Source organism: Pseudopodoces humilis, chromosome 16, assembly GCF_049639895.1.
Source record: "Pseudopodoces humilis isolate 2021_Gansu_Grassland_sample_001 chromosome 16, ASM4963989v1, whole genome shotgun sequence".
Lineage (NCBI taxonomy): Eukaryota > Metazoa > Chordata > Aves > Passeriformes > Paridae > Pseudopodoces > Pseudopodoces humilis.
Window position 1 is genome coordinate 19,604,667 of NC_142215.1, and position 25,621 is coordinate 19,630,287.

The following is a 25,621-nucleotide window of genomic DNA, read 5'->3' on the forward strand; positions in this document are numbered from 1 at the left end:
GAGCCTTATCAGGGATCTCAGGGCTCTGGCAGAAATAATCCCTGACTGCTCCATGGGTGGCAGAACTGTTATTAGGGTCACCACATCAGGAGTCACCAGCCCGGTCCAGCTGTCCCCCGGGTGAATCTGGCTCTGCCCAAGTGGACACTCCCCTTGGCTCGGGGAAAGGATGGCAGGACATGAATCCTTTCCAGACCCTTTGGGATGTGAATCCCTGGCAATGACTCTACTGTAATCCACAACACCTGTCAGAATTTCCCAGTAAAGAGAACCACAACTCTTCCACACTACGTTTACAAAAAGCCACAATGACTTGGTTAGAGTAGTCAATTCTTCCACTTTTGGGACACTTCTGCTTTTATTAGCAGAATATTGGGAGAATTATTTGGGAGTGGATGACATGACCAAGGTGCTCCTGGTATTCAGGGGGATAAGGGCAACTCGCTAGGTTTTGTGGGATGCAGAAATTTACAGCATTAGTATTGGAACCCGTGCTCGATGTAACCTTCCAAAATATTCAACCCCGACAGATCACATCCCAGCAGTTTTCCATAACTCCCCAGAAGGACATCAGCCCCGAGAACACGGCGGCAGTCGAGGAGCGAGGCGAGCAGTGTGGAAGACCGGGCTGTTCCGTGCCCCGCGATCCGCAGGTGGGGTCACTGCACCTCCTCATCCTCCCTGGGCTGCGGGGACCCCTCGTGCGGGGGCACGGCCCGGCGAGTGCGCATGCGCGGGACGCCGCTGGGCGCCGCCATGCTGTACGGCAGGCGCATGCGCGGGACGCCGCTGGGCGCCGCCATGCTGTACGGCAGGCGCATGCCGGGCCGGCGGGGGCGGCCCATAAAAGGGGCGGCGGGGACAGTGTGGCCCCGTAGAGGGACCCGGGACGGAGGGTGGGTGAGCGGGAGGAGGAGGTGGTGGCACCGCGGGATGGCGGAGGGCGGCGAGCGCATTGTGAGTGCCTGCCCTACTCCGCTTCCCCCCTGCCCGCTGCCGCCTCCCGGCGCCCCGCTCCCTCTGCGGTCCTCTTCTCTGGGGCTGGCGCTCGCCGGAACGCTCTGTCTCGGAGCAGAGGCTGCCCTGGAGGTGCTGGTGGGATGCTCTCCCCTGCGCTCGTGCCCTCGTAGCGGGTTTTCGCTCTGAAGCCCGATGGTGTCTCAGCCCCGCCGCGCTGGTGCCGTTCCGTGCCGGCATTCGCTGCTGCCAGCAGCTTTCGTGGGCTGAGCCTGCGGGTCCCGTCCTCGCTGGCAGTGCCGCTGGCTCCTGCTTTTCCCTTTTTCAGCTGTGAGCCCTGTGGGTTGCCTGGCACCACCAATAGAGTGAAGGGGAGGTTGGGTGCCCCTCGGCTTTGGGAGCATGTTAGGGTTACCTCTCCTTTAGCGAGGAATCTGCTGCTTCCAAATTCAGATTCTCGAGGATTTTCTGCTGGTGGAAGATGCTCTTCTGCTGGAAGAGATGGCTGAGGAGGATGAGGAGCTCGACCTGTACAACGAGATGACTTTTGGGTTAGGTAAGACCTTAGGGGAGTCCCGGTGTTGGAGAGCACTCTGCCAGCACTCTGGGGGAGCAGACACCCTGGTGGGCGCTGCCCAGGCATTCACCCACGCTGCTGTGTGCTGCTTCCCCCCTTCCAAGACCGAGACTCCACAGAAGAGGATGTCCAAAAACTCCTGGTAGTACCGGAGATAAGCCCTGAAGTGGCCAAAGCACTGGTAGAGGTGACTGGAGGAGCAGCTGAGCAGCTGGAGGAGCTGGCCGAGGAGGAAGGTGGGATAGAGCCGGAGGTGGAGCAGGTTAACTCTCAGTTGGAGGAAGAGGTAGAGGAGCTGGGGACTGAGGAACAGGAGGAAGACCAGGAGTGCTTTGAGGAGCCCAGTGAACTGGGAGACCCAGCAGTGATGAGGGCTGTGCGGAGCAAACCCACGCTGGAGGTGATGTGTGAGCAGACAGGGGGTCCCACCTCCATCCCCACACCGTCGGGTCCTGCCCCACAGAGGGTGTTGGGGCAGGGAGACAGACCTTTAACTCCCCTTTCCTTGCAGAGCCAGGACTCAGCAGTGCTGGACAGCAGGATTGGTACTTGCTGGGGAGAGTTTGGCAAGGAGGACATGGTAAAAATGTCCCCACCCATCTGGTGATGAGGCAGGGTGGCTCCTCTGGTGTCCCCTGCTCTCTCCTCCTGTTCGCTTGCCTCATGCCAACATCTCCCTGTTTTCCAGCTGTCGATGGATCCCTCGGAGTGGGGCTCCTGCCCTGGCAGTGTTCCGCGCCACCTCATGCTGGAGGTGGGTACCTCCAGCCAGGCCTTCAGGGGGTGGCTAATGGGCTCCCCACTACTCTAGGACAATGGTCGCACAGGGAATTTAGGATACCTGACGCATCTCCAAATGGCTCTGGAGGTGCACAGATGTGTCTTGGATGCCAAGGCTGTGCGTACCCACCCAAAGCAGAGCCTGGGTTTGAAGGCAAAGTTATTGAATTTGGGGGGACTGGGCCCTCCATGCTTGGTGTTCCCATGGGTCCCCAGCTGCTCCACACTACCAGGATGGGAGTCCAGCTGGAGCATGGTCTTGGTTGAGCAATGACCAAAGGTTTTAGTGAGCTGACTGTTGCTGAAGGAACTAAATTGTTCCCAGCTGTGCCCTGTTCCCACCTGATGCTGCCTCCTCCCTGCAGGATAAAGCCATCCTCCAGGTCTTGGAGAGACCTCCACCATCTACCAACATGGACCTGGACTTCGTTGGCTCTCCTGTGCAGAGGGGCTATGGGGGCTCTCCCTGGCTCAAGTGCCCTGACTTAAGACTGGTGTCCCCCAAGCCCTTCCCCCAGTGCTTTCTCCAGCAGGTAACAGGTTTGGAGGTGCTCTTGAATCCCTTCTTTCTCTGCCTCCCCTTCTTGGAGGTGCAGCCTCGAGGACAGGCTTGTCTGAGTGATACCTTCTGTCTCCTGCTCCACACCAGGCACCCCTGATGTCTCCTCAACCCTTCCCACCGGCTTGCAGACCCCCTCCACTCTTTGCTCCCAACCAGGTAATGAATGTGGTGGGCTTTGAGCCACTGCCATGGTCCCACTGAGGCACCCCTGGAGTGGCAAGGGGATAGGGAGAGTGGCAGTATCTGGGGATAGGAGGAATAGGAGCCAGAAGCCAGCACAGATCTGGCTGACCCCTCTGGGATGCTCAGAGGGGAAGGCTCAGACCCTTGATCTCGTCTCTCCTTCTCAGATGGCAGGATATGCACCTCCAACCCCTTTCCAGCCTGGGTCCCCCACTGTGGGCAGCCCACTGCAGCCCCTGGGCGTGCACTTCAGGCCCATGTCCTCTTCTTTGGACCCTGCTCTCATCTTCAGCCCCTCAGCCATGGGCCAGCTGAACTTCAGGTAGCAGGAGTGGGATGTTGGGGTGGGACTAGAGGGGCCCTACAAAGCAGCTGGGCATCACCTCACTCTGGGGATGTCCCAAAACCCCTCCTTGACCCCTGTCTGGTGTTCCCTGCAGCACACCCAGCCACATGACCCAGCTGCACCCCCAGCACCAGCGCATCCTGATGCAGCAGCAGGGCAGGCAGATGCAGAGGTATGGAGGTCTTTGAGGTGCAGGGGAGGGCTCTGGCTGATCACAGCAGGCTGAGGTCTTCTCTTGTGCCAGTGTCTCCCCCAAGAAGCTGTGGTCTCGTAAAGTGGACCCTTATGCTGGACTGATGACTTCCAAGGAGAAGGACTGGGTTGTCAAGGTGCAGATGATGCAGCTGCAGAGTGAGAATATGGATGATGACTACTACTATCAGGTGAGCTCCTGCTGGCAGCACCTGTGGCTTGTTCCCCTGAGGGTGGGGCTTTGGGAGCTGGAGAAACCCTCCAGGAGTGGTGGAGGAGACTCCTGGCTTATCCTGTTGTTACAGACCTACTACCACCGGCTGGAGCGCAAACAGGCAGAGGAGGAGCTGCTGGGCAGGCGCAACAAGCCCCCCAAGCTGGTCACGCCATTCATCCAAAAAGTGGAGACCTATGACTCTGGTGAGGGGCTGGGGTGAGTGTTGGGGGGCTGAACGAGGAGCTCTGGGATGTGGTGTCACCGTGTTCCTGCTCTTCCGCAGTGGTGCGCATCGCTGGCTCGCTGGGCCAGGTCACGGTGTCCACCTGCTACAGCCCTCGCCGGGCCATCGATGCTGTGCACCATGCCCTCGTGGAGGAGGAGGTAGGTGAAGGGAAGTTGGGGTCCTGAATTGCTGGAACTGCTGCTTTAGGAGCTGTCCTGAGCAGTGGGATGGGGCACACAGTTGGAGGAGATGCCACCTCAGCAGTGGCATCTTGTGCCTGGTCAAGGGGTGGGATTGGGCTCTGGCCATGGTTTCCCCATGGGACTGCTCTGTGTCCTGAAGTCACCTCTGATCCCCAGGCAGCAGCTGGCCCAGCGCTGGGCTGGTGGCAGTGTCTGGGGATGGCTGTAACCTTTGTGCCTTCCTTTCTACCCTCCCTAAGGCCGCAGGGACCCACCTGCTGCGGGCGCTGCACAGGATCGAGAAGGTGAGTGAGCGGTGATTTGGGGAAGGGCAGGAGGGTCCAGGTGTTCTGTTTTCTTCCAGGGATTTCTCTAAGTGGATGTCTACCTAGGCAGGGTTCTGGATAATAGCCAGTTGGTAGGAGATGCTCCAAGCTTCCTCCTTACCCTGTGTCCTTTCTCCAGCTCTTCCTGCAGCTCCTGGAAGTGGAGGAGGTGCAACAGAAAGTGTCTCTGGCCCTGGGGGAGCAACAGCCCCACAAGCAGGAGCAGAAGAGCCAAAAAGTGGAGAATATCTACCAAGCCTTGAAAATCAGGGCTTGCAGCAGTGAAGAGTGAGTCTGTGCCATGGGGAGAGGGGAGCAGGCAGCATGTCCAGGTCCTTGTGGATCTGAGATGGTCATTGGTGAGCAGGTCTGTGTCACAGGAGGATTGGGTCCTTCCTTCCATGTGTCACTGCAGCCTGTGCTGACCCTGCCTGTGAGCCTTGTCCTCCAGGGGAGCTGATGCTGGTCCTTTTGAATGGACAGAGATGCTCCAGGTGCCTTGAGATTTGTGCCAATGCAACCTGTGTTCCCAGGGAGGCAGAAGATGAATTCCTGCAGCTGCTGTGTGTGCGGAAGGGCAAGAAGCTCGTGGCCCGGCTGCTGCCCCACTTGATTGGAGAGCAGAAGGAGAAGATCCTGCTGACCATCACCCACCACCTGGCCTTCCTCATGAAGAAGGACATGTTGGATGAGGCAAGCACCTCTAGCTGCCACAGGGCCTGGGCTGTCTCCTTCCTCCTCTGTTCTTGCTGGGGGTGGCCCCCTGGGCAATGAGGGGGGCTTGTCTTGTGGGGTTAGCACACATCCTTGGGGAGGAGAAGGTCTCCAGGAGTCAGCCACCAGCAGTCCTGGTGGCAGTGGCTCTCCCCTCCAAGTGCTGGGATGGGGGTGTGGCTGTGACAGGTCAAAGGATCTCAGATTTCTGCTCTCCCCTCTGCCCTGCCCAGTCTCTCCCCCTGCTCTACAGCCCATTGAATGAGGTGGTGGGTGAGATGACCTTCAGCAAACTGATTGAGATACTGCAGGAGCTCACCCGGCCTCTATCCAAGTCTTCGGAGCTCCCCCTCACCATGGCCTTGAAGAACAAGGTACGTGGCCCTGAGTCTCACTGTGTCCCTGGGGTGCCACTGCTGCTAGCTGTGACACTCCTGGTGCTTTCCTGCAGTTTGGCATCTCCTTGCTCTATTCCCTGCTGAGCCACGGAGAGAGGCTGCTGTCCTCACATGCGCCACTGAAGCCGTGCAGAGGGGACTTTGAGGCATGGTGAGGGACTGTGTGAGCTGGGGGGGGGTGTCTCCGCTCTGTGGGGTGCTCACCCCCGTGCTGGTGCCCCCAGGACAGACACGGTGTACCTGATGTCCCGCGAGCTGTCGCGTCTGCCTACAGCCTCGCTGGCGGAGCCCCTCTTCCTGCCCAGCAACCTCGTCTTGCTCTTCTGCCGCTACGTGGACAAGCAGACTCTGTACCACCTGGCAGCCAAGATGGCTGAGTGAGTACTGCCTGGAATGGCTCCCTGCCTCTCCTGGGGATCCCCCAGACAGAGAAGAGCAGACAGCACTGGGGGCTCACTGCTTTCATCCCCCCTTGGAATTATCTCCAGATATCTACTGGGCTGAGCTGATCCTGGTGCCTTTGCTCCCACTTCTTTGGGACAGATCAGCAACCTGATACTCCATCCCCGTCCTTTCCCTGCAGGTGTTCTCCATTGCCCACAGAGACTGATGTATTCTGCTGAGCCCTGGGTGCTGGGGATGGGAACGGGCAGGACCCGATGGCTTTGGAAGTGAACACTTACCCTGGTGCAGGGCACTCTGGGTGACACGGGCAGGGCTGGCACCGAGGGGCTGGTGCCCTCCTGTCCCGGTGCCTGGGGGAGGCTGTGGGTGGGTGTGACTTATTTTGGCCTCCCCCTCGGCAGTGGGTGCTGGGTCATGGCAGGGGCTGAGGGCAGGGCACAGAGGTGCTGGGAGCACCTGGGGGGTGATTTTGTCTACAGCACATTCTGTAGAGTGCTTGACAGAGAATAAAAAGGTGATTATGAGCTCCTCTGGCTCCTGGGGGTGGCTTATGTTGGATGCACAGTGGGCATTGCTGGGCAGGGAGACCCCTGGCCTGGGACAGGGATCTGGCAAAGGGCAAGGAGAAGAAGGGAGGGATGCTCAGAGGATTGAGGAGGAGAAAAGAGTGCTTGGAGAGGGGATCAGTGGTCCATCCAGAGGTCTAAACCTGACACCCAAAGCCTGGTGAGTATTTAAAAGAGGATTGCAGCAGAGACTTGTCTCATCCTCAGACTGCCCAAGCTCCAACCCCGAATGGATGAAACTATTCCTTTAAAAGGGCATCCTTCAGGGGCCAAAAGAAGAATTTACAGGGAATAAGGCTGTGAGGGCTTGGGTGGGATTTATCTACACTGCTCATCAAGGTAGCTCAGTTTCTTCTGCTTCAGAGTGCAAAGTCCAGCTGGCAGGACCTCCCAGTCCTTCTGGCAGGTGTATCTCCTCCTGCTGCCTCTCCTGCTCATCTTAAAGGATATGTATGCTCCTTGTGCTTTATCCTTAGGGAGTTTTCTGGGACAGCTATGTTCATTCCTAGCCATCTGTCACCCCAGGACACCATCCTCTTTGGAAGAGTGGCACTGGCAGGTTCTCCATGGAGTAAGCCCCTCGTAACAAACCCACTGAGACAATCTGGGGGGATTCCAGTGTGGTGTCTCACCTGCCACTGAAAGAACAGACCTTGCTGTTACAAAGCCTAGAGAGAATTTCAGGCAGGAGGGAATTAGCTCATTGATAGCAGGAACTGGGGAGGACACTGCCAAGTCCTTCAGATAAGGATAAGCCGTGTTCTGTTTTCTGTTTGCTCCTTGCCTGGGAGCCAGGGTGGATGAAGGATGGAAGTGTGACCTGGCTGCAAACATGTACTAGACAAAGTTCTAGCGTGGAAGGTTGGAGATCTCTGTTGGGTTTTGCTGCTTCATAACAGGAGACAGCTGAGGGAAAAGAAGGAAAACCATCTCTTTGTTCCCGTCCCACAGCCAAGTGGCTCACAGCACCCAGTGCTTCCCACCCTCTCCATGGGGCAGCACCCAGGAATGAATCCAGTCTTTGCAGGACCCCTAGATCACTCACCTGCATCTGGATGTTCTCCCTTAATCCAGAGCTGATCTGCCCTGCCCAGCTCCTCCTGGTGCTCTCCTGAGGGGATCGTTGGCCCTAGAGGATGGTGGTGACCCAGGACTGGGCTGTCACTGTCTTGGGTGGGAAAGGGGGTATGGGGCTCATCCTGGAATATTTTGGGGTGTATGGAGCTCAGCCAGGGCTGTCTTGGGTGTTGTATGGGGTTAATCCTGAAACATCTTCAGGGTGTGTGTCTTATCCTGGGATATCGTGGAGGGTATAGAGTTTATCCTGGGATCTCCTGGGGGGGTGTGTATGTGACTTTTCCAAGGATGCCTTGTGGGAGTATGGGGTTAATCCTGGGGTGTCTTGGAGGTTGTATGGCACTCAGCCTAGGATGTCCTGAGGTTCTGGAGCTCATCCTGTGAGGCTTTGGTAGGTGTATGGGGTTAATCCTGGGGCATCTTCAGGGTATTAGGGCTTATCCTGGGATGTTCTGGGGGGTTATAGGGCTCATCCTGGTCTACCTCCAGGGTATGAGGCTTATCCTGGGGTATTTTTGGTGGTATAGAACTTACCTTGAGATGCTTTGAAGGGGGTATGGGTCTCATCTTGGGATGTCTTGCTGGGATGTCTTACTGTGTGCATTCTGGGCATTTTTAAGGTCTGAGGCTCATCTTGCAAAATCCTGGTGGGTATATGACTCGGCCTGGGACAACTTAAGTGGTTTAGGGCTCATCCTGGGATTTCTGGGTTAGTGTATGGGGTTCATCCTGTGACATCGTCAGGGTCTGGGACTTATCCTGGGACATCTTCAAGGTCTGTGGCTCATCCTGCGCTGTCTGGAGTGGTACAGGGCTCATTCTGGGGTGTCTCGGAGGTTGCATGGGGTTCATGCCGGGACATCTCTAGGTTATGTGGCTTAGCCTGGGATGTTTTCAGGGTGTACGGGGTTCATCCTGGGGTGGTTTTTTTTTGGGGGGGGGGGGAAGGGGCTCAACCCGGAGTATTCTGGGCGATACGGGAGCACTCCCCGGGCTGTGGAGAGGACACGGGATCGCTGCTGCGGGACCGCGGCCACCTCAGCCGGGGCGCTGAGGGGACACGGCGGCCCGGGCTCCCCCACTTCCTCCGGGTGGGGAAGACACGCCCCTCTATCCGCCGCCACAATGGTACGGCCGGCACCCCCGTTTCCATGGCGACGACGCGGCGCCTGCCAGAGGCGGCGCTCATTGGCTGTCGCTGCCGGCAGGGGCGGGGCGGGCAGGGACGCTGTCCAATCCAAAGCCCGTCCGCAGCGGAGGCCCCGCCCCTCGGGTTAAGGCGTGGCGGGCGCTTCCGGCGGGGCGGGCGCGGGAGGAAGCGGCGGCGATGGCGTCGGGCGGTGGCCACGGATCCCGCTCGCCCTCCCCGGCCGAGCGCCGCCCGCCGCCCTTCCCCGAGCACCGCGGGGTGGGGGCCCCCGACAGCGACTCGGAGGGCGAGGACATCTTCACCGGCAGCGTGAGTGCGGCCGCGGGCGGCGCGCCGCCCCGGGAACGCTGCGGGGCCGGGCCCGTGTGCGAGGGGCTGCCCGGGGCATCTTCCGGGCTTGGTGAAAATAGTGCGAAACACCCGCAAATCCACCAGAATAAAGGGAGGGGCGGTGATGCCTCTGGTCTCCTGTCCCTTCAGGGGGAACCTCCTAGAGGGGCTGCGGCGAGGGAGCCGCGGGGCCGGGTGGGGGTCACAGGGTGGCTCCCGTGGCCGTGGGGTTGAGGAAAGGCTTGTGCTCGGCTGCTCCCCGTTTCCCCGGGGTTGTAGCCTCTCTGTTCGTGCAGAACTACTGCCTAAAGCCGGATTGGATGGAGCTTGGAGCAACCTGCTCTGGTGGAAGGTGTTCTGCCCGTGGCAGGTGGTGGAACGAGATGGGCTTCAAGGTCTCTCAGTACCGTCCTACGGCAGCAGCCACGGCTCAGTCTCCTTGCTGTGTAGCTTGTGAGGCTTCACTGGGGGGAGAAGCCTCATCTGCCTTCTGCCAGCATCATCAGCTCTGGTCCCCACAACTTCCAGAGGGTGTTGGTGTGGCTGCCGTGGTACCTTCAGTTTGAGATTGAGGGTGGTGTGGGGGGTGAGGTGACAGGAGGCATGCAGTGTCTCCTGCTCACTAGGGCTGGGCTCCTGCTGGGCTGCAGGGGGGTCTTGGAGGGTTTGGTGGTACTTGTTCGGCAAACCAGGTGCTGCTCACAACTCCATGCTGAAGGAGGAGGTGTGAAGGGTGCCAGCGCCGTGCCTTGTTTCCAGACAGTTTCCTGTGCAGGAAGCTCAGCTTGCTGAAGGCTGTTGGCATTGTCCCAGGTTTGCTCCAGGCAGTGACCAGCAGGCAGGAGGGGAGTTAAAACACTGACTGGTGCTTTCCCAAGCTGGATCCCACTCAGCTGAATTTCCCTGGCCAACCACTGGCCTCTGGTCCTTGGGATGAGCATCTTCACGGGGCGGGGATCTCAGCTGGGGGGGCCACAGAAGCTCTTCCAGCAGCCTGGAGGCTGGAATGCTGTGGGGTTTGATTCCCTGAGCTCTGGGAGCTTCTGCCCACCTCATCCAGACTTTTTCCAGCCTGCCTGATCCAGCTGGCAGCGCAGGAGGAGTTGGTGTCTGTGGCAGGAAATTTTCTAGGAACATTCTGCAGCTTTCTAGCCCAGGGAGGCCTTGAGCAGGAGATTGTGGCCGTGACCAAGTGAACCTGCTGGGAATGGCCTGGCCAAGCTTCTCCTGCCACTGACACAAAGCCGGAGCTGTCTCTGCCCTGCTTCTGGTGCAGCAGTGAGTTGTGCTTGTGTTTCCCCTTTGCAGCAGGGAAAAGGGTAGATTTGGGGGAATGTGGATAGATTGTGACTTTGTGAGGGTGAACCTCGGACTGCTCTGGGCAAAACAGCAGCTGGGTTGTATGTTTGGAAATCTGGGAAAGTTCAGCCATGGGCTTTGCAAGAGGAAGGTACTGGTACCTATGCAGGCACCAGGTCATGGAGATGGTCTGGAACTTCTCAGGACCTTTCTTTGGTGAGGAACTGGAGGATGCAGGAAGTGGCCCACCAAGAGGGGTGAGCACTGGGTGCCATGGAATTTCATGGGAATCACACATCCCTCTGCTGGAAGGGGAGGCTGGTGAGCCACAGCAGCTTATCAGGTGTTTGGTTTTGTTGTGGAAGGTGCTGTCATAACTAATAATGTGCCTGTTCTTGTGACCTGCTGGCTTTGCTCGTGTCTGCCCTTGAACATTAGGAAAACACTTTGTGGGAAGCAGGGGAGGCAGATCTGCCTGGCTGCTGGCATTCAGGTGGCTCAGCAGCACCTGGCCATCGCCAGCAAGGAAGCATTTGGGTCAGACCTGAGTAGAACCAGAGCTGGACCTCATCTGTCTGTTGACAGAGGTTTGATCCCTGTGTGACCATAGCCCTTTCTAGGGATGCCCCCAAGGATCAGCTCTTCCCAAACAAGTTCTGTTTCCCTGTGGTGAGCGTCAGGCTGGTGCTGGGGGGACCTCTACCCACACATGTGATGTTGTGGGGTGCTGAATCTGGCCCCAGAGGTGGCTGGTGTCATGCCATGGGCTGATCTAACAATGCCTCCTCTGTAGCACAAGATGGAGAAGTAGGAACAGGGTGTGGTGTTTTCATGCCTGAGGAACTAAATTTAAGGCAAACTGGGAAGCAATTGTGGTAGAAAACCACTTTGTCCATGCACAGTGGGGTTCTTTATGAACCTGAAGATCTCCTGGGGGAGAAGAGGAGCTGTGTGACTCCTGTCCTCATAGGTCACCACTGGTACCAGTCCTCTCGTTGGCTTGGACACTAGTCTGAAGGGGTCTGGGGGGATGTTTGGCATGGAGGGTCTCTGCTCCCTGCTCTCCATCACTAACAAACATAGCTTGTGCCTTTAACTGCTGTGATCCAAGCTGGGAGCAGTCCCTCCTCTAGGAAAACATCCTAAAATACAGGAGCTCTTTTGGCTGTTTTGTTTTTACCACCTGAAGACATGAGCCCACCTCCAAGGAAAGCTGCCTCAGCACAGCTTCATTCCTTCAGGAGCAATGTGATCCGATGGTGCTTCCTTGCTGGAGAGAGTGCCAAGGAGCTGCTGGTTTGGAGTCTCTAATAGAGCTCCATTTACTGCCCATCAAAGACCTGTTCTGTTCTCTGCTGGGACCTACTGAATAGCACTTGCCATCCCCTTCTTCCTTGGGATATCTGCCTGCCTGCAAAGTGAGGGAGGATTTGCGATGCAGGCATCTCTAACAGAACTGCTGGAGCAGCTCTGTCTTCTGGTGGGGTGGACTGGTTGGCATAAAAGCTCTCAGGTGGGCTGTCCCCTTGTCCCCAAGCCTGCTCCTAGCAGCCAGGATGGTCCTTTTAGGGTGGAAACTGGTTCTGGAGTTTGGTGTGACACTTCTTGTCCTTAGAAGTGGCAGAAAGGATGATACTGAAGGGTGAGTGGAAGGCCACAGGGTGGTGGACAAGGAAGGTAACATGTTTGCTCCTCCATCCCTCAGTGTGAATGACCTGTCTTTGACCTTTTAATCTTCTCACAGAGCAACTCCCCAGCCCTGAAAGCAGAATCTCCTCTCCCTGTGAGCAGCTCTTCCAAAGAGAACGGGGTTCATGTGGAGCAGGATGATCAGGACCTATTTGCAGGTGAGTCTGTGTGTGCTGAGCCTCTCTCAGTCCAGGCCTGGAGTGATAGTCCTAAAATATCCATAAGCAAAAGCAGATCAGAAGTCCTTATCACAAACACATGTTTCAGTCCACTTGTTCTGGTGTTGTGTTCGGGAAGGTCAGAGCAGCCTCCATCAGGTCTCTAGGATAATCTGGACTAACTGTTTGGGAGCTGAAGAGGATTAAAATGACGGTTGCTTTTGTTACCTGAAGCCCTGAGGTGGTGAGTGTCTCCTCAGAGTTGATGGATTTTTCCTTCTCTGCCTTCTCCTGACTCTGAGCCAGTGGAAAATGTATCTCTAGTAGAGACCTGACTGTTCCCAAGGAACAGGAAACACAACTCCCCTCAGCAGGGGAAAATGAGGAGGGACAGACATTCCCCAGCCCAGTCAATTCTGGGTGGAGGTGGAGGTTTTTACATCCTCCAGGTGGAGAAGAGACCTGGGAAGGAGCCTTCCTCCCATGTGACAGGTGAAAGTCTGCCTTGGCTTTAGATGCTCCAGGGTGCAGCTCCTCTAGCACGCAGCAAGGAGGTGATCAGTGAGAGGTGATGCCTGGCTCCTTCTGGAATAAGAAGTTCATTGGATTAGCATAATGTTCTCCAGCAGGATTGATCAGATGTTCTTACTGCAGTAATGCTTTGTTTTGCTCTTCCCAGTGCTTACAGGTATCCTCCCTATGGATTTCTTTGCTAATTAAGATTACTGTTACTTCCTACATCCCATGAATCAGAAAATATTGCCATGGCCTCTCCAGAAACCCCAAGGGAGAGGCTGACCCTTACAAACTTCTTTTGACAGATGCCACTGTGGAGCTGTCCCTTGACAACACTCAGAACAATCAGAAGAAGGAGGTGGCCAAAGCATCCAATCCTGTGCCCTCATTAGACACAGCAGCAAGTTCTTCTAGAAACCTTTCAAAGAGCTATGAGGAAGTGAGAATTGCTCTTCCAAACTGTCTTTGGCAGGAACCTCTCTGTGTGTGCTGTAAACATGAATCTTAAATTATGTAATTAACATGTAATTGCCTTATTGAATGCCCTGATTTGTATCTTGGGCCATCAGCCTGAGACTGATACCACTGGAGTGGGGCTCAGGTCAGCCTGTGGCATTCCTGCTCCTGTGGAGGTCCAGATTGCTTTCAGAGTTATAATGGTGGTGGATCTGGTCCTGAGGGTCCAAGCTGTAACTCCAAGCTCTGCAATTTCTTCTTGAGGCTGAGCAGTTTGTGCATCAGTCTGGGCAGATAGTGGGGTAGGAATGACAAACCCAGTTTTGGATCCTTGCCTGGACACGATGAGGAGCTGGAAGGCTTTATAGAGTGATCCTGGCCAGACTGAGGTGCTTGAGGTGCCCTGGCATGAGAACAAGCTCACTGTAATGGTTTGGGGTGGGTTGGAGCCTGGTTTCCTGGTTTTGACTTGTTGTCCCTCTGTGCTTTCTCCAAACAGCTGGAGGAAGAGGAGCAGGAGGACAAATTTGACCTGACTGTGGGAGTGAGCGATCCAGAGAAAGTTGGTGAGTTCCTGTCCTGCATGGTGAAAGGTCAGGGGAACCAGGCTTGGCCCTGCAGCTCTGGCCTCTGGGGTCTCTAAGCACAAACCTGATCCTTGAATGCCATCTCCAAGGCTTCCTCTGACACCTTAAAGAAATGATGCTGCACAAAGCCCAGGGTGAGAACAAGCAAGGCAGAGTCAGGTTCTAGAAAGCCCAGAGCCAGGTTTTTGGGATTCTTGGTGCCTGGCACTGTGGTGACCAAATTGGCATGACCTCCAGGCAGCACTGCCCTGTGTGGAGTTGGCACAGAGTAAGCAAAATTCCCTTAACCTGAAACTGAGTGCATTATTCCATGCTATGGCACATTCCCTGGAACTTGGGCTTGCCTGGGAAGCAACTCTGGCTTCTAAACAAGAAGCAGGAGGGCTTCTGCCTATTGAAAGAGGGTCAGAATGTCATGATCAGCCACGTAGAAGTTCCTGCAGTGCAGAAAACCCAAGGTGACATCTGATCCCAACCAGCAGAACAGCCTCACAAGTGGCAGCTTGTTCCCACTGTGGCTTGTTATCTCTGGAGCTGGGAGGTGTAAATCAGATGTATCTTAAGAGTAGCACTGGAGCTTGGAGGGTGCCCTTCGGATGAACTGCCAGGTGAAAGAGGATTTCTGTGTGAGCTGGAGCAAACTGCCTGTGGTGTTCCAGGATCCAGCCCCATCCAGCCTGACTTGCATGCCGTGAATAGACTGTTTCATGTGCCCCACAGCCTCCGAATTGTTGGGGTCTGAGCAGATGTGTGGAGCCAGCCCAGACGCTGGTGGCACAACAAGTGCCCAATTGTCAGTGCTGGCTCCCGTAGGAAGTGTGGGGAGGGATAAGCAGGTTGGGAAGTGGCTGCTGGGCAGGAGTCCAGGGCCACAGGGCGGGATGCTGCCTCTGGTTTTGCAGGAAGATCAGGGGCTCCATCAGACTCAAAATCAGGATCACCAAGGCAGGAAAATGACAGGAGCCTTGTGCTTTGTGTTCAGGGAATGGTGGGAAGTGCTGATGTTGTGATTCCAACACCTCGTTTCTGTTTTCCACAGGGGATGGCATGAATGCCTACGTAGCCTACAAAGTGTCAACACAGGTATGTGTAACCCCTCTGTGTCTCATTTTCCATTGTTTTCCCATGCTTCAAGGCAGCTGGACTGTATGTCCTTAGCCAAGCCAGCAGTGACCTAAATAAACAGGAGGCCTGAATGCCTTGTTCTGTGTTCAGGAGTTATAATCCACAAAGGATGAGCCTATCTGAGGAATGGGGCTGGAATCTATTTGAAAGGCCACTGGCTTTATTCTCACAGCCAGTTACCTCTTTGCAGCCTTGGCTTATAGGGATGCTCAGCATTGGAGGCAGCAGCAGGAATGACAAGCACTGGGAGAGTCCCTGAGCTCAGGGCTGCTGCTGAAGGTTCTATGCCAGCAGCAGCATCAGATTGAGCTGACCTGAGCTCAACACTCTGCAGAGCTGCTGCTGCTGTAGTTGTAGTCACATCAGGAGCCGTTCCCCTCAGTTTCCATGAGAAATGCAGCTGCTGGGGTGCTTTGGAGTCCTGCTCTGGGGTCTGGAAAGTTACTCCAGCTGTACCATGGCTGCTGGGCTACAGGCAACCTGTGGTCTGAAGAAATGACTGGAGGACTTGTTATCCTTAATTCTGCTCTGCAAACTCAGTCCAAAGCACTGGTGAGCCCTGTAGTCTTTAGGTGACCTGAGGGGTGTGTCCCTGTTCCTGTGTGGAGCAGGGATGATGGGATTAGGCTGTGGGCTTACTAAGCAGCCCATGGCTGCAGGAACAGCTGCTTGTTATTTAATGCCATTAATACTGCTGCTGCCTCCAAGGAGAACACAGCTGTGAGGGAAACTCTGGAAGACCTGGGCCAAAACTTGCTGTGCTCACATCTTGCAGAGCTGGTACTGTCCCACTTCATCCCAGAGGTGCCAGCAGGCAGAGCTGGCAGGGCCAGGCTTTCCTGGGGGAGTGTGACCCCAGTGTCATCTCTTCCCCAGACCAGCATGCCGATGTTCAGGAGCAAGCAGTTCTCAGTCAAAAGGAGGTTCAGTGACTTCCTGGGGCTCTATGAGAAGCTGTCGGAGAAACATGCCCAGAACGGGTTCATTGTCCCTCCGCCACCCGAGAAGAGCCTCATAGGTGAGTGAGGAGCTGCTCAGTACCAGTGCTGGTCCTGCACAGCTCCCGTGAGCCCTTCTGATAGTGAGCTCTGTGCCTGAGGACGGGCCTGTAGCAGTCTCAGAGCTGACAGGGAAAATAATCTGGAGTCTGTGGCACCATACTTGGAGCTCCATATTTGGAGCTCTGGACTTAAATCCTTGATGGAGTTCACAGATGCCTCCCTGCCTGCTTGGTGAAGAGTAAAACCTCTGTGGTGTCACTGAATTGCTGTTCACTTGAGTCCAGCCTATTGCTTTGCCTCTTTCCTGCATGTCATTCCTCCTTCCTTGGGTATGAGCAGATTTCAGATATCCAAAGTCTAATTCCTGATGTGAGATTCCTCTCCTCCACTGTCACCCTGGTAGTCTGTAATAAACCACTTTACCTTGTGTGTAGAGTTTAGAGCAGCTCATTCATCACATCTTCCTTCTGTGCTAGGCATGACCAAAGTGAAAGTTGGGAAAGAAGATTCCTCCTCTGCAGAGTTCCTAGAAAAACGTCGGGCTGCTCTGGAGAGGTATGACCCCATCAGCTGTCCCTGAACTGCGTGAGGGACCTCAGAGAGGTCTGGCAGGTCTGGCCTTCACTGTGGCATCACCAAATTCCCCAGGGAGACAGGAGAACTGGTGGGTGAATTAGAGCAGCTGTTGGCTCGATTTCCAGCTCCCCAGCACTATACTGGAGTAAATACCAAGCTGTGTCACTGTGGTGGCTCAGAGCCAAATTTTCTACAGCCAGAGTAACTCCTGGAGTCGTTCCTCCCACAGGTACCTACGGAGAGTGGTCAGCCATCCAACCATGCTGCAGGACCCAGATGTCAGGGAGTTCTTGGAGAAGGAGGAGGTCAGTGGTGTGGAGTAAGGTATCCTTGGAAGCACTGAAGGAAGTGGTACTTGAGCAGTTAATGAGGCAGGATCCCACAGAGCTCAGCAGGAAGTGGCAGAACCCTGTGGGAGTTGGAGTGGGAACTGGTGTTGATACCAGGTGCCCACCAAAGCTGCTGAACCATCCCCTCAGCTGGACATGAGGGAGAAAATAAACAAAAGGCTTGTGGGTTGAAGTAAGGGCAGGGAGAGATCACTCAGCAATTACCTCATGGGCAAAACAGAATCATGGAATGGCTTGGGCTGGAAGGGACTTTAAAAAGCCCATCTCATTCCACCCCCTGCCCTGGGCAGGAGCACCTTCTGCTATCCCAGGTTCTTCCAAGCCTCATCCGCTGGCCTTGGACACTTCCAGCTTCTCTAGGCAACCTGTGCCAGAGTCTCATCACCCTCAAAGCTAAGATTTCCTTCCCAATATCCCATCTGTCCCTGCTCTCTGGCAGTGGGAAGCCATTTCCCCTTCATCCAGGCCCTTGTCCCAAGTCCTTCTCCAGCTCTCCTGGAGGCCCTTTAGGCACTTAGTGAGGCTCTGAGGTTGCCCCAGAGCCTTGTCTTCTCCAGGTGAGCACCCCCGGCCCTCCCAGCCTGGCTCCATCTCCTATGGCAAAGCAAACTTTTCCCTTCCTTTCCAGCTCCCAAGAGCAGTAGGAACCCAGACCTTGAGTGGGGCAGGAATCATGAAGATGTTTAACAAGGCCACGGATGCTGTCAGTAAAATGACCATCAAGATGAATGAATCGGACCTCGTAAGTGTCGGGGCACCTCTGGGCTGTCCCTGTCCTCGCTCCGGAGCCAAAGGCTCTTCCCAGCTCCAGCTGTGGGAATCGGCTCTGGCTTTACCCCTGCAGTGGTTCGAGGAGAAGCTGCAGGAGGTGGAGTGTGAGGACCAGCGGCTGCGGAAGCTGCACGCGGTGGTGGAGACGCTGGTGAACCACCGGAAAGGTGACCGGATCAGCGCCGTGCGCTGGCACCGGGGCTGGGACAGTCACACCCTGCCCCGTGCCTGGGGGGGTCACCAGCTGTCCCAGGGACACTTCCAAGGACGTGGGACACTGTTATAAAGGATTCTGTCTCTTCTTCCTGGGAGACAGATGTAAAATGGTCACTCCAGTTCTTCTGTCCAGCTCCACAAGCTTGGGGTGGTAGTGTGAAAGAGAACCTGTGTCCTGTGGGATCACAGAATCCCAGGATGGCTTGGGGACTAAAGGGACCTTGAAGTTCATCTTGTTCCACCCCTGCCATGAGCAGGGACACCTCCCACTGTCCCAGGTTGCTTCAAGCCCTGTCCAACCTGGCCTTGGGCACTTCCAGGGAACCAGGGGCAGCCACAGCTGCTCTGGGCACCTCTGCCAGGGTCTCAGCACCCTCACAGGGAAGAATTCCCTCCCGATATCCCATCTATCCCTGCCCTCTGGCAGTGGGAAGCCATTTCCCCTTCATCCAGGCCCTTGTCCCAAGTCCTTCTCCAGCTCTCTTGGAGGCACTGGCAGGGGCTCTGAGGTTTCCCTGGAGCCTTCTCCAGGTTGATCAACCCCAATTCCCTCCATCCATCTTCATGGGACTAAAAGCTGCTGTAACAAACCTGAGCAGAGCTGACCTTATTCCTTCTGAGACATTCTCTGGGAGTGGGGATGTTTTCCTTCCTCTGCATGTTTTGATTCCTGTGAAGCTGTGCCTGTCCTCCTGCTCGGCTGCTTCCCTTCTCCTCATGGCTGGGGACTGCTAGCTCTGGCTGAGCCAGTGCTGGCTCTTCCAGCTGCTATCTCCTGGAGCTATGGAAAGTCAGCTCCAAGGGGTGAACCTCCTGCTGGGGAGCTCCTGGTGCAGCCAGGCCTGTCTCCTGACCCTCATCCCATTCCCCAGAGCTGGCATTGAACACAGCCCAGTTTGCCAAGAGTCTGGCCATGCTGGGGAGCTCGGAGGACAACACAGCCCTGTCCCGGGCCTTGTCCCAGCTGGCTGAGGTGGAGGAGAAGATTGAGCAGCTGCACCATGAACAGGCTAACAATGACTTCTTCCTCCTGGCCGAGCTCCTAGGGGACTACATCCGCCTGCTCTCGGTTGTAAGGGTAAGGACTCCTTTGCTCGTGCTCCTCATACCTGTCTTAGGCTCAGGGGTGCCAGGAGATCTTCCAAACTCAAGCACAGGACATAGCAGAGGGCATGCAAGGCATCCCACTTCAGGCAGAGGGAAAACTTGCTGGTTGTCCAGGTGTGCACTGGTTAGGTTGGAAAATGGCTGTAGGTGAGGCCTGGCTGTGCTGCTGTTCCCAGAGGGGATGTGGAGCAAGTTCATGGTTTGTGGGTGACCCCAGCCCTTCCAGAGGTGAAGGCTGAATCTGTGAGCTGGTAACCTGTGATACAGGTGGTGAAAACTGACCTGCTGTGGCAGAGCCTGAGTCCTGATGCTCCTGAGCTTGGGCATCAAGTCCACACAGCCCATCTGTAGTAGCACATCCAGCAGGCTGATCCCTCCCTGCCCAAGCACATCCTGCCACAGAGGCCAGAACACCATATCCTTGGTCCACATGGGAGCTGTGGATGCTCCAGAGCAGGACCCAATCTGTGTTCTGGCTCAGCTTTGGTCCTGGACCTCCAGTGTCCCCTTGTCAGGAGCCCTCTGCCCCTCCTTCCCTCCAGGGAGCCTTTGATCAGCGCATGAAGACCTGGCAGCGGTGGCAGGACGCCCAGACCATGCTCCAGAAGAAGAGGGAGATGGAGGCCAGGCTGCTGTGGGCAAACAAACCCGACAAGCTGCAGCAGGCCAAGGATGAGATCTCGGAGGTAGGAAATGGAGCATGGGGCCTCTGCTCTGTTCCTGCCCTCCATGTTCCAGTGGGGGACCTTCTGGGCTGGGGAAGGAACCTTCTGGCCTGGGGATCTCCTCCTGACTGGGAGGGACAGGTGTCTGTGGCCAAGCTAGCCTTGGGTGAGGCTGCAGGAGGGGCTGCTGGTGGTCCTGCCTCCCGTGACCTCAATGCTGAGGTGGTGATAAGGGCTGGAAAGACCAACCTCTGCTCCAGCAACACCTCTTACGTGTACAGTTGTGGCTTCAAACGCCCATGCCGAGGGGAGCAGGAGTTCCTTCTCCTGCCCCCAAACAGCACTTCCTGTCTCCACAGTGGGAGTCCCGGGTGACACAGTACGAAAGGGACTTTGAGCGGATTTCTGCCGTCATCCGCAAGGAAGTGATACGGTTTGAGGTACGTTTAGGGCAGCCCTTGGGGCTGACCTGGGCTCCTGCCCCTCCTCCTGGCACAGCAGCATCCCTAAAACCCATCATGTACAAGCTGGGGTGTCGCTGAGAGCTTTTGGATAAGAGGGGCTTCCCCGCAGGGACCCCGTTAAAGTGAAGCTGGGTGGGCAAAGAGCCTCTGGGGCCGGTGTGCTGGTCTCCTCCTGGCACCCCAGGAGGAACAGGAAAATCCTGGTGGTTTCTCCTTCCCCCTCCCAAAATCTCGAGGGTTTTGGTGGTTGGTCCAACTTCACGCCCATCTCTTGCAGAAAGAGAAATCTAAGGACTTCAGAAACCACGTCATGAAATACCTTGAGACGTTACTGAACTCTCAGCAACAGGTGAGTGGTCCCTGATGTGCTTTTGTGTCCAAGTTCAGGCCAAGCTTGTGAATCTCTCAAGCATGACCCCCCTGCACTGCAGCTCCATCCTGAAGGCTCCTGACTCTCTCCCTCTCCTCCCTGCAGCTGGTGAAGTACTGGGAAGCGTTCCTGCCTGAAGCCAAGGCCATTTCCTAATTGGACTGAGCAAACCTGAATTTTGCCTTTTTTTTTATATACACTATACCTCCTCCTCTTTTCCACGTGAGCAGCCCCTCGTTCCACATGGTGGAGCTGGTAGAGGTGTCACCCCCAGACGAGCAGCTTGTGAGCCAGTAACTCTTCTAACTGTATATTTTTCATTTAGCAACATATATTTTCTTACTGAAGAGAAACTAGTTTCCTGCTTCCAGACCAGACCTGCAGCCAGGGTGTTAATGAGATCTGGCAAATATCTATTTTTCAGGCTGGGTTTTAAAGCTCTAATGAGTTATCTTACTCCTGCAGTGCCATTAAAGTTCTGTAATAAAACTTCTATCAGGGCAAACAGGCTCTGGGTGTTGAGGGTGGGAGTGGGGAGGGATAACGGTGCATCCTGTGGAGGGCGAGGGAAGCAGCAGAGCCTCCCCCGTGTTGTGGCTGGACAGAGGTGACCTTGGACGCTGCTCTGGCCACCTGTCCCTGCTCTCGATTAGGCGTTGGCTCTCTGCCTTTCTTCCAGCGGGAGCCGTTTTTAGGATCTGAGCTCAGCGGGGCTTTATAGCAGTCCCACTTTGTGGAATTGCCTAGAAATCCATGGTGGAGCTCTTACGGGTGTGGTGCTCCTACCACCCCTTACCCGGGGCTGCCTTTGGCCCTTTCCCCCCTCCCCAGCCTCGCGTGTGCTTTTTATCAAAACCGATACCCTTTCTGCGTTAAAAAAGAAAAAGCAACTCGGGCTGACTTCCCTCTTTCCTTTCCCCTTATCCTTGTAACCCGGGTCCCCGCGGCGTCTCCGCGGCTCCCTCCCGCTGTGCCGGGGCTCGTGGCCGGGCTGTGCGGAGCTGTCCCCGCCCGGGGCGGTCCCTGCGGGCCATGATCGCCGTGTCCATCCCGGCCGCGGAGCCCCCGCCGGCTGCGCGCAGCCCCGAGCGGGCGCACACGGTGAGCCTGGGGGCTGTGCGGGGCTCGGGGGGCTCTGACTGCGGGGAGGGCTGCAGGAGGGTGTCTCCTCCTGCCCCGGGGGCTGGAGGGCGCCGGTTGTCCCCGAGCGGCCCCCGGGAGTGCAGGTCCCTGGCGGGGGGGAGGTGTCCCTGGTCTGGGGAGTCCCAGCTGCCCTAGAATGGGGGTCCCCAGGTCCCCATGGGGGAGTCACCCTTTGCTCCCGGGGGGATTTGTCTCCTTCTGCCCCAGGGGTCTTCCACGTGCCCTGGGAGTGGAGGTGGCTGCCTGTCCCTAGGGAGTCCCCGCCGGTGCCAGTCACGGACGCGCTCTGCCTTTGGAAGGCTCCGGGGTGTGCGGGGTCCTGCCTGCCCCTGTCCCCGCTGCCTGCGGGGCTCGGAGCTTTCTACGCTTCCCCAGGGTCCTCCACCCTAACCCGGGAGCTGGAGGGCTCTGCCTGTCCCACCGCCCCCGTGTCCTGCTCGTCCCCGACTCCTGCCTTCTGCCCCCGGGCTGGGGGCTGCCCCAGGCCGGGCTTGGAGGACCCCGAACCCACCTGGGAGGGTCCCTGACAGACACAGGCGGGTCCTGAGCCAGGGCTTCCAGGCGGGGGAACCCACAGCTGTCGCTGCCTATGGGGACCCATTGCCCTTGAAGGCGGGGATGGGGGACATGGGCAAGGTGAGATTTTGGCCTGCCCAGCCGGAGGGAGCACAGACCCTCTACCTTTGAAAGGGGGGGAGAGGTGCCTGTTAGTCCCCGTGGTTGGGAGTTCCCTTCCTTCCCCGGGATGCCCTACCTGCTCTGGGACTGGGGACCCTGAAGTGTCCCAGCTTCAAGGGTTGGAGGTCCCCAAGTATCGCTGGGAGGTCCCCAGGGGTCCCTGCCGGGGACCTCGGGAGTGTGTCGGTCCCGCAGGTTCCCTCTCGCCCCAGGGGTGCCCCTGGTGCCTTGTCCCCAGGGCTTCCCACATCCCGGGACTGCTTCCTCTTGCCCCAGGGCATGGAGGCTCTTCCTGCCCGCCCTGGGGTCCTGCTCTGGGGATCTCCCCCGTGTCCGGGAAGGTACCCCCGTGTGTGTCAGGGACTGAGTGTAACTGTGGAACCCTGCTTGTCCCAAGAGGAGCCCAGGGGTCACCCACTGTCCTTGGTATTGGGGGTGTTCCTCTGCCCTAGGAATCCCTCTGACCCTAGAGGGTTACAGGGTTTTTGTCTATCCCTGGATACCCCTATCTGCCCCAGATGTGTGTCCCACATCTGCCCTGGGGGTGGGATGTCCCCAAGTTCCCCCCCCCCACCCCCACTGTCCCCACATGCCCAGGAGTGGCTGTCCCTGCCTGCATCCAGAGGATCCCAGCTGGGGTGAGAGGAAGGGACAGACAGTGACCCTCTACACCTGGAAGGCGTGGGGAAGGGGCATCATTGGTGAGGGTCTCTCCTCTGTTCCCAGGGGGTCCTTGTCATGTCCCTGTGCACCCAGGATAGGGATATGTCCTTCCCCCAGGAGTGCAGGATCCAAGTGCCCCTGAGGATTCCCTGCTCTTTACATCTGGAATGGCAACACCTGGCCCCAGGGTGTTGGTGGGTCCCTGTCTGTCTCTGGGCATGAGGGTGCCTGCTTGCCCTGGATTCTGGAGGTTGTGGGAGTCTTAATGTGCCCACCAGGGTGTCTGCACATCCTCCAAGTGCTTGGGGGGTTCCCACAGCCCTCACCTCCTCCCACGGATCCTGGCTATCCAGGCAAAGAGGAGGGGAGAGAGGGGCAGATGGGACCACCTGCCCTGAGGAGGAGAGGTCCCCAGCTGTCCTCGTGGATCCCTGTCTGGGAAGGGGAATACAAAACCCTTGAAGGGAGGGAATGGGTCCCTGGTCCAGGGGGTGCTGGGCAGAGGTCCCCACAGGGTTCCTTTCTGAGGTGGCTCCTCTGCCCTTCTACCTTGGCCTTGGGGGGTCCCCTGTGGCACTGTGGATGGAGGTGCCTGTCTGGCTTCAGGGGCCCAGCCTTGAATGCAGGGGCTGTCCCTGGCCTGGGGGATCCCCACCAGCCCTGGGGAGTGGGATGGGGGCACCTTTGGTCTGGGGGTTTCCTCTGGCCATGTGGGGAAAGAAGGGTTTTTCCTGCCTTGCCCAGGAGGGTGGAGATCCATGTGTATCCCTCGGTAGGAGGCCTCACCTGCCTTGGGGAAAGATGGATTATCTCCCTCTGTCCCATTGGTTTGAGGTTCCCATGTGTCCCTTCCTGCTGTCCCTGCACACCCCAAGGTGCTGGGGGTCCCTGCCAGCCCCAGGATCCCAACTGTGGCAGGGTTTGGTGGGGGCCGGGATGAACCTTGCTGTGTTCCCCTTAGAAGAATTGTGTCCCCTCTGCTTTTGGGGATCCTTCCTGCTCCCATGGTGCCCCCATTGGCTGTGGGGGTCTCTGCCTGCCCCAGAGAAATGGGGGTGGAATGTCCCAAGTGCCCTCCCCAGGTGTGTGAGTTAGTGGCTCCTGCTGCCTCTGTGAGGCTGATGAGTGTGGTGGGGATGATGAAGATGGTGAGGCTGGGGCTGGTGAGGATGATGAGGATGGTGAAGATGATGAGGGATGGTAAGGGTGATGAAGACAGTGAGAAGGAGGATGGTAAGGCTGGGGCCGATGAGGAGGACCCGGTGTCTGTCCCCACCGCAGGTGTTTCGTGTGGAGGTGCTGTGCAATGGTCGGCGGCACACGGTGACCAAACGCTACAGTGAGTTCCAGGCACTGCACAAGCGGGTAAGAGCCCCCAGCTCTGCAGGGAGGGGATGTCCCCGGCCTCATCCTCTGGGGCCTGCCCTGATGGCCCTGCACTCTTCCTTTCAGATCAAGAAGACCTGCAAGGTCCCCGACTTCCCCCCACGCCATGTCCCCAACTGGATGCCCAAAGTGCTGGAGCAGCGCCGGCAGGGCCTGGAGCTCTACCTGCAGGTGAGGAGTGTACAGCAGGTTCGGGGTGGGTTTCCAGGGTTGAGGAGCACGTGGTGGTGGGTTTGGGACAGGTTTTTGTGGTGCTGACCCCCCTGGAGCATTGCAGGGTGTGCTGTACCACAACGAGGAGCTGCCCCAGGACGTCCTGGACTTCCTGAAGGTGCGGCGGTGCCAGCAGAACCCCAAGGCCAGCAGCCCCCCGTGAGTAGATGAGTTCTGCCAGCACCAGGGTTATTGTCCCCCTGCCCTGTGTTAGGTCCCCCGAGTACATGGGGTTGGGGATGGTGGGGACAGGCTGAGGGCTGATGTCCCCTCTTCCACAGCAGCACCAAGCTCCTGCCCTCGCAGCGCCCCGTTGTTGGCTTCTGCTCGGATCCCTACGTGCGGCCACACGACACCGGTAAGGAGCAGGGCCATGGAGCAGGTCTCCAAAACCTCCAAAAGGCTCTTCTGGGCCCTACAGAGCTGTCTCTCCTTTAATGGGGCTCAGGAGGGAACAAGATATGACAGCACCCCCTTTTCCTTGCAGACCTGCTCCCCAACACCGTCCTCAGTGGAGTCCTGCAGGGCCTCTATCTCCCCCTGAGCTGTGTCCCTGGGCAGGCAGCACCCCGAGCCTCTGGAATGATGAGTTCCCAGACCCCCACCCAGCACCCAGGGATGCAGTGGTGAGGGAAGAGTCCTTGTGGTGAAACTCACTCCTCCCTGCTGGGCTGGAGCAGGGAAATAGTGGGAGAACTCAAGAGGATGGGGGAGAAGCCAAAGGGATGTTGGGAACTGCTCTCCCACCACCACACAAAGTGCCTTTGTTGCCAGAGCAGGAGCTCTGCCTTCCCCCCCTGTTGTTTTGGGCTTGCAGTACAAGCCTTTGGATGCTGAATGGTGCTGGAAAACCTCTCTGCATCCAGGCTTTGGTGCAATAAATCTGGATCTGACTGACTGGCAAAGTGCTGTGCTGTGAAATTCTGCAAAGCGAACTCGGGGCCAACTGTGGCACTGCTCCCAGCTGGATAAGATGTGGAAGAAGGATGTGGAAGGTTGA

At 57.1% G+C, this 25,621-nt stretch overlaps 3 protein-coding genes across 4 annotated transcripts; all 3 read left to right on the forward strand.

The window, feature by feature from the left end:
* The first annotated feature begins 562 nt into the window (after window positions 1-562).
* On the forward strand, window positions 563-6,589 carry PATL2 (PAT1 homolog 2). The gene is made up of 19 exons (XM_088063153.1): window positions 563-957; window positions 1,411-1,513; window positions 1,639-1,934; window positions 2,046-2,114; window positions 2,223-2,288; window positions 2,680-2,847; window positions 2,964-3,032; window positions 3,227-3,381; window positions 3,500-3,577; window positions 3,650-3,788; window positions 3,903-4,017; window positions 4,098-4,198; window positions 4,483-4,527; window positions 4,688-4,836; window positions 5,082-5,241; window positions 5,496-5,636; window positions 5,714-5,811; window positions 5,885-6,037; window positions 6,244-6,589. The coding sequence occupies exons 1-19, from the start codon at window positions 730-732 to the stop codon at window positions 6,281-6,283; spliced, it is 2,373 nt and encodes a 790-aa protein (XP_087919279.1). The 5' UTR covers window positions 563-729; the 3' UTR covers window positions 6,284-6,589.
* Window positions 6,590-9,001: 2,412 nt separating this feature from the next.
* On the forward strand, window positions 9,002-21,031 carry SNX1 (sorting nexin 1). The gene is made up of 15 exons (XM_005521341.2): window positions 9,002-9,167; window positions 12,232-12,334; window positions 13,156-13,289; window positions 13,806-13,872; window positions 14,933-14,976; window positions 15,895-16,036; window positions 16,496-16,574; window positions 16,825-16,900; window positions 17,574-17,687; window positions 17,790-17,883; window positions 18,805-19,010; window positions 19,582-19,725; window positions 20,064-20,144; window positions 20,446-20,517; window positions 20,644-21,031. Exons 1-15 carry the CDS (start codon window positions 9,036-9,038, stop codon window positions 20,692-20,694), a joined length of 1,539 nt encoding a protein of 512 aa, XP_005521398.1. The 5' UTR covers window positions 9,002-9,035; the 3' UTR covers window positions 20,695-21,031.
* Window positions 21,032-21,139: 108 nt separating this feature from the next.
* SNX22 (sorting nexin 22) lies at window positions 21,140-25,526 on the forward strand. 2 transcript variants are annotated; one of them, XM_005521709.3, is made up of 6 exons: window positions 21,140-21,639; window positions 24,304-24,387; window positions 24,475-24,579; window positions 24,686-24,780; window positions 24,906-24,979; window positions 25,109-25,526. In XM_005521709.3, exons 1-6 carry the CDS (start codon window positions 21,571-21,573, stop codon window positions 25,249-25,251), a joined length of 570 nt encoding a protein of 189 aa, XP_005521766.1. In that variant the 5' UTR covers window positions 21,140-21,570; the 3' UTR covers window positions 25,252-25,526. The 2 variants fall into 2 exon arrangements, with proteins under 2 accessions (XP_005521766.1, XP_014106637.1); XM_014251162.2 differs by having other exon boundaries at window positions 21,144-21,639; window positions 24,903-24,979.
* The last annotated feature ends 95 nt before the right edge of the window (window positions 25,527-25,621 follow it).